General features: G+C 40.5%; 1 protein-coding gene across 1 annotated transcript; it reads left to right on the top strand.

The window, feature by feature from the left end:
- Positions 1-506: 506 nt before the first annotated feature.
- Positions 507-10,805, top strand: shox (shox homeobox). The gene is given in 7 exon segments (XM_059342140.1): positions 507-922; positions 2,597-2,805; positions 5,944-6,001; positions 6,167-6,255; positions 8,240-8,308; positions 8,311-8,452; positions 8,810-10,805. Coding segments are annotated over 7 exon segments (993 nt in total). The 5' UTR covers positions 507-675; the 3' UTR covers positions 8,989-10,805.
- Positions 10,806-11,262: the final 457 nt, after the last annotated feature.

Here is an 11,262-nt window from a genome sequence, read left to right as displayed (position 1 = left end):
ATTCTGAATTGATATTGTTAAACCGTTTTTAGACTTTAGATGTGTGTTTTAACTTCACATTAGAGAGGAATAAGTCCACTCAGCTGATATAAGGGTGAGGTGGTTTATGGACAATAATTTAGCTTTCAAACACATTTGTCAACTCACCAAACACACACATGCACACAAACAAAAATCATAGGGCAATCCCATAAAGCCAGCATTTGTGTCTCCTAATCGCGTTAATTAAATTTTCGCCGAATTAATTAGATATAACAGCCATATACAGCCTCCTCACAGGAGTGAGCCACCGTAGGCATTTTAATGACCCCGTAATTCAATTAACCGCCTCCATCAGCTCCATCATTGATTTGTGGAAGAAGAGAAAAAAAAGCTGCTGAAAGTTGAATTCTGCAAAGTCGAGCCGGCCTGTAATTGCTCAAGACACAGAGATCGGAGGGAAGAGGGGGTGGGGGGCTGGGCTGAGGTGGCCGTGTATAAATAGTGTGCTCTCAAATACACAGTCACAACAGCAGGAGTGATCTCACCTCCTCTCCACCCCTTCTATCTATCGCTGCTGCTGCCAGTATCCGTGCGCAGTGCTGGTGCTCTATAGACACGCTATAAGGTGTATATGCTGAGAATTCACGGTGGATTTCCCTGACCAGGACCACTACTGAGACACAGAGCCGAGCCATGGAAGAACTTACGGCATTCGTGTCGAAATCTTTCGATCAGAAAACCAAGGAGAGCAGCAAAGAGAGTATCACGTACAGGGAAGTTTTGGAGAGCGGCTTGACGAGGGCGAGGGAGCTGGGCAGCCCGGAGACAAACCTGCAGGACATAACGGAGGGCAGCCACTGCCCGGTGCATCTGTTCAAGGACCACGTCGAGCTGGAAAAGGACAAACTCAAGGACTTTAATGTTACGAGAGCGTCCGAAGGTGAGTCTTTTTTCTTTTAATTTGAAGTAAATGCTCCGTTCTGTGTCGGGGATAAAAAAAAAATGTCTCTCAAGTTCAGTTGTTTTGTATCGAGAGCGTTTTCTGTTTTTACAAAAGCGACACAAATCCGTGCGTAAAAAGAGTTAACATAACGGTGCGCGACCACTTCAAATACATTTACACAAAGTTAGTACATTATTGTGTTGTTACAATGATTATTTTACACAGCAGGAGGTGGGCCCTTCGTCTCATCGTCCTTTTAACTATTTCATGATTGTTTTCAAACCAAAAATCAATGTATAATTTCCTATATTTTAATAATTGTAATTTAATAGCATACACCGAGTTTAAAACTGACTTTAAATGACAATTAAACAGTTTTTGCAAACACGTGAAATGTTCGGCAACAATAACATTAATAAAGGAAGCATTGTAGAGTATGTGGCAATGCTTCATACTCTTTATTTTCTCTTACGTTATTGTGGGAATTCTGAAGGACGTTTTATATTATATGTGGCATCATTTAAAAGTTAAGCTGCAATACTATTATGATGTAGTGTCCCCTTTAAATATATATACTCCGCATGGGCTGTCAGACTGCTTTAGATTATCAGCCGGAAACCAAACTTTCAGCTGCTAAATTCCTGCAAATTGAAAAAAATCTGCCACTCCTACAATCTTCTTTTTTTGTTTTGTTTAATTTGTTAAAAAGTGCATAAAACAGCAGGACAGGCCTATTTTTTCCTCAGCAGTCAGGTAGTGAAGCTATGTGGCCATTTTGAGACATTTAGTGAATAATTTTCACTTGTTTCTATATCTATCTTACAGGCAGAGTGAGAAAGGATCTGCATTATTATCTGTATCATTATCTGTATTATTATTATTATTATTATTATTATAATTATTATTATTATTATTATGCCTCATACTGCGTTTTAATTCAAACTAATAGAGAACGACTCCCTCTCTGTGTGGGATTAATTTGATAAGCATTTTACATAATAATATTTATCATTTTAATTGACTTTCAGTTGTGGAAAAACATAATTTCATGTGACTAAAAACAGCAAAATGTGACCAAAAACATCAGTAATTGCTGCAGGTCTGTTACTACTAATAACAACACACTGATAACACCTAATAGTACATTATAGAGCATTAAAGAGCATTATACTTTTACACTGGGAGTATGTTATTCTCTTTGAATTACATTTCAATGTTTAATGAAAAAGGGAAATAAAGATAGAACATTTTTATATTTCTATTTGTAGCCTGAAATAACCTCAGTCTGTCTCACGGAGGTATAATTAGGCCTAAATCTCGTCCGTTTAGCCGGGGCTTAATTCCCTGCTCTTTAAATACCCTTATTAGGCTTACATGGCATGTATTGACTGATTTACTTTCATAACGGCACTGACATTACGCGCTGACTTATGGAGGCTGGGAATGCAGCCACAGGCCTCTCTCTCTCTTAAAGAAATAGGCTGTGTAATGTGTGTGTTGCAGCCAAATTGCCAGGCCTTAGGCCCCTGACAGGGCCCAGTGCACAGGGGCCAGCAGCATGCGCATGAGGGAGAAGGATAGCGTGTTTACTGCTGCAGGAAGGCGTAAACTGGGGAGTTTAAACGCATCTTCTCTTCTTTCTTTTTATTCCAACCATTGGCCGGTTAACAGGGATATACGAGTGTAAGGAGAAGAAGGAGGACGTGAAGTCGGAGGACGAGGACGCACAGGGCAAGCTGAAGCAGCGGAGGAGTCGCACTAACTTCACCTTGGAGCAGCTCAACGAGCTGGAGCGGCTCTTCGACGAGACGCACTACCCGGACGCGTTCATGAGAGAGGAGCTGAGCCAGCGGCTGGGGCTGTCCGAGGCCAGGGTGCAGGTGAGGATCTCCTGCTGAATTTCTTTTATTTATCCCTCTTATCTGAGACAGTATGGCCCTCACAGCGGGGCTGCTGTGGTGTTTCTCTCACAGTGTTCATGCAGGGACTAACGAGGTGTCACCGTCACGATATTCTCTGTCTTGAAGTGATATTAGGATCTCTGTAAGCCATTAGCTCATAGAGTATTATACAGCAGCAGGTGTGGGTGAATTATTTAGTGGGTTTGCGATATGTATGGAGTTTTTCTTCTTCTGCTTAATTATAATAATCCGTCCTTAATTTGTGCCACAAAAGAAAAAAATAGGGTATCACATGAAAAAGACTTTATGGATTTAAAACAAAATTATTAGCTCATAAAACAATTAACACACTTCATAAATATCTGAAGTGGTTACACAACAGTGCAGTCATGTTTTTACTTTTTCCTTTCCTTTTTTTTAATTTTTTTTTTATAATCAAGTCTGCAGAGTGTGACCTCAAGCTGATGAGCTTGTAAAAAAATAAAACTGCGTAAGCTACATGTCATGTTTAAATTGTACCAAAAACGTGCAAATGGAGCTTTTTTCTCTTTTTCTCTAACGGTATAAATAGATAAAAGTGTGTGTCCTGCAATATGCAATAAATAAATAAATAAAAAGCACAGTGTCAATAGCTCATTTGTCTACAGGCAGGATGACCTTACAAACCTGAGCCTGTACTGTGAAAAATATTCTCATATTCCTGTGGGAATTTATTAAACTCCATAATGTAATTTTGTCGCAATCTATGATTTTTTGTTTCTCGTGGTGTCGTAATAATCCTGCAGGGAGTTACAGTCTCACTGTGACAGTCGTAGGAAATTCTGCAAAAAATGTTTGCACGATCACTGAGGATCTTTCAGAATTTTACTCGGTTTCAGATTGAAATTAATTCACATTTAGACTGAATATGAACCACACGTGTCTGAGCCTTCGCTGATGCTATCAACAGCTAAAATAATGCATAAAAAAGAAGAGAAACATTCATTTTTTTCTAGAGGATGAGTTAAGTGATATCAAACACGTGTAAAGTAGTGTAAACCAGCCGGGGATGTATCAACCTACTGAACCTACAGCAGCAGTAGGCCTGCAGAGCTGCAGCCTACGATCCATGCAGCCTTCAGGGGAGGGGGGAGAAAAAAAAAATCCCAGGCAATGATTAAAATGAATGAAGAGCCTGAATGGCTGCTTCAGGGGACGCGCTCTTATGTCAACTCGTATCCCTCCTCATTTTCTTTGTAATATCTGCCATTGGCTTGATGTAGTGTCCCCATAAAAACAGATTAGAAATAACTCAATTCTGGCCCAAACTCTGCTGCTGTTCAGCTTTCTAATCGGATGAATAAAAGCTTTATAAGACCACCGACTACCATTTTGGAGCTGAGCATTGACAGTAGTTATAATACTGGATAACACTGCAATTATCACTAATAAAGTTTATAGCATTCGCGTTAAAATAATTTATGGTGTAAATATGGTGCACAACAGCCCGAGCGTGTTTTCTGTCATTAAAATGAGTGACAGATGAAAAATAAAGCATTTAAAAAGCCCTTTACGCACTTTTTTTTTTAACGCACGGGGACATCTCCAGATTTAGTGAGAGTGGATTGCAGCAGGGCTGTTTGCAGGCTGTGAACCTGCGCTCCGAGCAGCTGTCAATGAATCTAATTGAAAGTTATGAGAGCTTGGTGAGGAGCAGGCAGTAATTCGGTTAGGACTAATATCTTTGGGTTTCTGGCGCGCTGCTAAATTAAATGTCATTATTCACTGTCTCTAATAAAAAATCAAAAAGGAAATGAGATTAGGGTATTTGTGAAGCGCATCATTGAGTGGCCCTTAATGAAGAAATAACTGTCTGAACCAGTGTAGTTCACTTTGCTTAACATACTGGCGCGTAATTGGAATTGATCCCGGGCCCGTCTAATATTAGCCTTGATTTATCTGAGGGATTACTGTGCGTCTATGCAAAATCACCTGGGACTTTCATAAACACCTTTTCTGGCGTCATTTAACGCAGTGGAGCTGATATCACACCGCATATAAATCCATAACAACACGTCCCTTTATTTATTTATTATTATTATTAGAGTATCATAATTATTATTATTAATTTATTTTAACTAATAAAGATAATAATAATAATGCAATTTTACTGTTAAAAGTGGAAAAGCATCTCAAATGTATGTTATTTAAATCTCGTGCTTTTGCACAAATATTTCCATAACATATCTTTATTATGATATTTATTATATTACATTTTAAATATAAAATTATTACAATTATTATTTTCTGTTCTTTTTCTGTCGATTTTTTCCACTTTATAACGGACATTTATTGTCACACCGACGCCGATCCACGCAGCTCAAAATGGCTCCACGGCACCTTGTCTCATCATCATCATCATCATCAGTCTGCGCCCTTTGTGGTCCTCGCGACCAGCCACTAATCTCGCATCTGTAAATGATAATCATTGCGGGGGTCGGAGGGGAGGGGAGATAATGTTATTCACCGAGGCAAATTAGGTTGATGATGATTAACAATAGGCCGTAGCCTGCAGCCTGCAGCTTCAAAGACACACAGCTAATTGGACGGTGGTTAACGAAGTTTTTTGTCTTTTTTAAGATATGTTGATGGGATATCATCACAGTATTCTTATAATGTTCCTACACCGTCACTGGAGATTGCGGTGGCTTATATAAAGCAGAGAATAGAATAATTTTGTTGTATTTTGACACTATAATCTTCCTCTTAGAATTTACTGTTGAGACAGATTTCACCTTTAGACTGAGTTGAGGATTTTCTGGGATTTTTTTCAGATTTTTTTAAATTTTTTTTACATGCATACAATTTTAACAGTTTCCAACTTTATTTATATGCTATGGTTATTTCTTTATCTTTACAACATCAATAATGGCACATTTTGTACAAAATGCTACATAGGTTTTATTTACATGTAGGTAACCCATTTTTCTTTTTATTGCTTACACAGCCTTTCCTTTAATTATAATACTGTTAAAATAACATTTAAAATGAAACAGGATATATATATTTTTTAAATGTATGTATGTATTTATTTTTTAAGCATTTTTCCTGATATGTTATTTGCTTTTTCACTTCCAGGTCTGGTTTCAGAACAGAAGAGCAAAATGTCGAAAACAAGAAAACCAGATGCACAAAGGTAAATTATAATTTTTATTGCCTTTTGAATGATCTTTCCTTTGGGTGGGGGGTTATTTTTATTTGACACTTTTCAAAACTGCATGTGGAAAAAAAACTGTGACCTGCTCATCTCACATAACAACACTGTCTGGCTGCCTGACAGACATCTTTCCCTTCTCTCCAGGTGTTATTCTGGGCAGCGGCAGTCACCTTGACGCGTGCAGAGTAGCACCCTATGTCAATATGGGTGCCCTACGGATGCCCTTCCAACAGGTAGGCCATGTTCTTTTATTAGAGCTTGAACCTTTTAGAAACATCCAATCAGGGAACACACAAACTCAGGTTGCAGAAATATTGCAAAAAAAAAAAAAGATGATTACTCAGCATGTTAAGGGGGGAAGACTGTGGGATTTATAAAAACAGGATGTGAGAGTAAGATGGAGCTACATGTGTGTGTTTTCTGTGGTGGAATCTGTGTCAGAGTAGGTCTTCTATATTTGTACATTCACATGAATCTATAGGCCATGTGTAGCTATTAGATGTGAGTGATGAGAGCCTGTGTGTGTGTGTGTGTGTGTGTGTGTGTGTGTGTGTGTTGGAGGGGGAGGGGGCAGCTCAGACCTCAGTGCACCTTTCACCTCCTGGCAGTGTGGAGAGGGCTGAGCTGTACAGGGAGTGGAGAGGTGGACAGACATTTGATCTGCTGCTATCTGCTTTTTGCGTCGCGGCTGCTGTGTTGTCTGCTTGACCCTCGTGAAAAAAGCAGCGGCCTAATTAAGGCAACAGTGCAGCAGGCGCGAGCACATAAAAGAGATGATGAAAGCGGGGAATGGAGTGGGCTCTGATGGATATTGGCGTTGAGCTGCACTGGCAGGGGTGGAGGCTTGAGGCCTGCATACCGAGATAGGCTCGCTGTTTGAGGTTGAAATAGGCAGTGGGCAGCACGCACAGACTGCACTGATATTACAATGCAGCAGACGCATACAAAACAAGTGAATGGCGAGCGGTTTGGTTAAGTAAAGTGCATGACTTGTATCTGCAAGGTCTGAGGGTCGAATCTAGCCTGAAACCTTTGTGTCAGACGTCTTATTTGCTTCAGTGTCAACCAACATGTGAAGAAAAACTGACAAAATCAGCTCAATAAACACACAAGGCAAACTGTGAGGCTATAAACACGTCGAACACCCGCCACCTGTTTTGTCAGGGACGGATTCGTTTCTGTCCCCAAACACTCCTCACAAAAAACAAGTTTCAAGAAGTTAATTTGGTTTTCCGTCATATATTTTAATAAGCTTTAATGGCACTGTGCATTTGGAAATGATCAGTCACAGCTGCAGTTTGTTACCCCGATTGTTGGGAAACACTCGTTGTTTGCAGGAGGTTTTTGTTTGGATGCCAACTGCAGCGCTCAGCTGCTGAGCACCGATGAATTTGTGGTTCAAATTAATTTTCCCTTTCATTTAACGATTTAAATTCATTTTCAGTCACTCTGGGCCAACTTGAAAAGGAGCAAAGTGAAAAAACTAATATTTAGTCAAGTTAAAACTTTGACTTTCTATCGTTCTATTTTGGTTGGAGTAGAAAGCTATGAAATACTTTAGTTTTCCCACTTCTTCCTGTGGTGTTTGAAACACATGAGAAATGGCAACAGGCTCAGCTCTCTCCCTCTGAAGTGAGTGGATGCTTAATTTTCACCTACTTCTTATAAAATAATTGCCAAGAATGTGAAAACTGATATTCTATGCTCCTTATGGTTTCTTTTTTTCCCTTGACTCAGGAATATGTCTGGATAAATATTTATAACTCCAAATATGTGAATATCTTTTTAGTGCAAAATTGTTTATTTATGCAATTGAATACATAATCAGGATAACAAGACTGCATATTTCCAAGGGTATAACGGAGTCCTCAGTCTGAATTAAACAAATCTGTTCTGGGTCCTAGAAAGACTTTGATTCTAGACGATTAAATTGGATGTGGTGTCTGAGAGCAATGTATGATTCATTAACTTTTAGAATAGCTGACATGAAAAAAGGGCTAAAGCGCAGAGTGCAGCCCTTAACTATTTTCTTAGAAAACACACTGTAAGCAAGCAGCTTTGAGGGGGTAAAATTTGAGGGGGAATTTAATAGTGTCAGACTGTGAAACCTAAATCCTCTTCACACACACACGCACACACACACACACACACACACAAACACACTCACACGGCCTGAGGCGCCCATGCTGACTAACTTTGTGTTTTGCTGATCTGCAGGTTCAAGCCCAGCTCCAGTTAGACGGCGTTGCCCACTCCCACCCCCACCTGCACCCTCACCTGGCTGCTCACGCTCCCTACCTGATGTTCCCGCCCCCTCCCTTCGGACTACCAATCGCATCACTCGCCGACTCGGCCTCTGCAGCGGCGGCGGTGGCGGCAGCTGCCAAAAGCAACAGCAAGAACTCGAGCATCGCCGACCTGCGACTCAAGGCAAGAAAACACGCCGAGGCTCTGGGACTCTGACCCCACCGGGCTGCCCCTCCGCTCGCCTGATGCCCATTATCGCCTCTCACACAAGACTGAGCCTGTGAAAGGGCCGTGACACTCACAGCTAAAACTAAACTAAACAAAAACACTGAGTGAGAATGAAAGAGAGGAACACATACAGAGAGGGGGGAGAGAGAGTGTGTGTGAGAGAGAAAGGGGGAGAACAGTGGAGGAGGAGGAAAATAAAAAAAGAAGGAGGGAGCGAGAAAATTGTCACAAAACCAGCTGCCAAAACAAACCACTTGTAGAGAACGGTAATTAAATACCAATGAAATCACCTTTTACTTTTCGCCCCAACAGGCAGGACTTCTGCGGGGCCAGTGGCTCAGTCCACTCCAGGCACAGATCACATCCCAAGGACCGTACAAACACATGTGGATGTCTGTCTGAGGGCCAGGCCGGGGCCCGTCAGACCAGAAGACGTTAGAAACAAAGCAAACTGGCAGGCAGCAGCAGGGCCAAAAGCAGAGCCTCGCTGACGCTGGCTGCCGCCATGTTGACAATGCAGAGAGGGTTGAGCATGGGGGAAACAGACCCAAACACCACCTCACCGAGGCATTGGAACGACTCTCACCTTTATGTCCTCTCCCCCCCGCCCCACCCTCACTAGAAAAATGAAGAAAAAAGATTTAAAAAAGGCCATATTTGTCTCCAACCACTGTGTTTCCCTGCTGCTGCCAAGTGCATGAGCTCTAATGGAGGACCGTTCTGGGACTGGCCTCCGTCCACACCTGACATAAACGCTCAACAACTGTTTTTAACACTGCCATTCAACATGCCCACAACCCCCCCTCTCCCCCCTACACCTACAAAGCGAAAGGTCTCCATTACAGTTTGATATCCTTCTTCTTATGGACTTGTGCTGTAACAAAAGCAACAACTCGTGTTTCCTCTGCTGCAGAGGGGAGAGATGTGATTCTGTGTTGCTGGGCATGTGTCGGCGTGACTTGGTTTTGCATTACTCCTCACAGCGTGCTCTCTCTCTGTCTTTATTTCTTTCTGTTTGTTGTGTTGTATCCTGGGTAAAGAAGTGAAGATAGGCTTTGCACTTCAGGTCTTGTATGTGGGCGTTTTACAAATGGCACTACAAGCAGATACTACTTTACTAATTAAAAAGGGGGAGGGGGGTTTGATATTGTCATGTGATCAGCAAAAAGGACATTATCTTGGATAAAGGGTATACATGCGTTCTTTTTTCTTTTCTTTTTTTGTAATTCTGAAAATATGAAGAAAGCATCAGTCAAACTGAAATGCAATGGTGTGCAGTTTAAGTGCAATACTGTAAATAGCAAAAAAGTAAAAACAGCTAGCAGTTAATCCTCAACGATAAGAGACCCAATGATTTTTTTTCTGTTGGAGTGTTGAATTTCTTTGCCAAACACACCAGTTTTTCTACAGCAGTGTATATTTTATTGAGTTCACTCATAACCAGGTGCCATATCCCGCGTAACCTCCTGTGTATTCAAGCAGCTTTGTATACATCAGGTGTCACTTGTTGAGGAAAAAACATGAGCACATTTTTTTGGATGCTGCAGAAATTTGGGTCGGATTCTAAATAATTTAAAAAATCTCTTTGCTACTTGACTCACTTTAGAGAAATCAATTTAGTGTTCATAATAAAACCAACAAAGCAGCATCCAAAACCAAGCAGTTGTTTACAATATGATTAGCCTAATTCTGCATGTTATATGTAACATTTCATCATTAATTTCCTGATAATTTAAACTGTACTATCCACAAATTGCTCCGAACATTTGGATTGTTTTGGATTATTTTGACAAACCTTTAAACACTGCTGTCAGAGCTGCGCTACACATGATCTCTGTCTCCAAAAACACTCTCTCTGTTAACAGACCTCCATTTAGAATTGTTTATCTATGTCTCCATTTTAAATTAAACATATGGGTGTTTTATTTATTATTTTGTCTGAAAGTTTATGAAAGATGAAATCGTTGAAATACAAGTGTACATTTTTACATGGCTTTGCATTTATTTTTGTATGTTTTTTTAAGTGTTTTAAATTTTGAATTAGGAGGTGTGGCTGTAGTGCATTGTTTGCCTAAAAAAAGAAAAAAAAATGTAGCGTGTCCGAGTTTACAAACATTTCAGGGATGGTTGAATTGAACAATACTCCATGGAATTTGTTGTACCCATTAAAAATGATTATCATTTCATATGCAAGCATGCCTCAACATGAATCATCGTACGGTTTGTTTTTCCCCTTTTGATTCGCAAAATATGAATGTACATCTTGTACAAGTAAACTATCAATAAAGTTATAAATATTTGTACTTGAGTTTTAAAATACTTTTACCACTTGTTAAGCCTGAGAAGGATTTTTACACACACAGTCATGCAAGGCTGCTGTGGAAACACTTACGAGAAAACAAACCTGATGATAATCCTTTTCATGACAGCAGTCCAGAGCTAATCTCTACCTAATGTTGTGAGTATTTACGCCCTGATGCAGATGCTCTCCGTGTCTCACACCGTGTTTGTGGCTGATGCTCAGCAACTGTCTCAACCTGAGGATCAATATCAATATCACTCTAGAGTTGACATTCACGTAGACTCCGTGCTAGCCAGCCCAGCTCATCACATCCAATCTGAGCTGCACACCAGCACGGGAAAATTGAGCCGCTATAAAATCCAGATGCAGCCTTAATCTGGAGCCCCCCTACAGTGGTACATCTCTCCGCCTGTGTTCGTCAAAATGACACAGATAGGATTGGTATGGAAAGTGGGGCTGTAAC

The sequence above is a fragment of the Centropristis striata genome, chromosome 10 (genome assembly GCF_030273125.1).
Source record: "Centropristis striata isolate RG_2023a ecotype Rhode Island chromosome 10, C.striata_1.0, whole genome shotgun sequence".
Taxonomy (NCBI): domain Eukaryota; kingdom Metazoa; phylum Chordata; class Actinopteri; order Perciformes; family Serranidae; genus Centropristis; species Centropristis striata.
The sequence above is the reverse complement of the archived record's forward strand: the minus strand, read 5'-3'. Positions and strand labels throughout refer to the sequence as shown.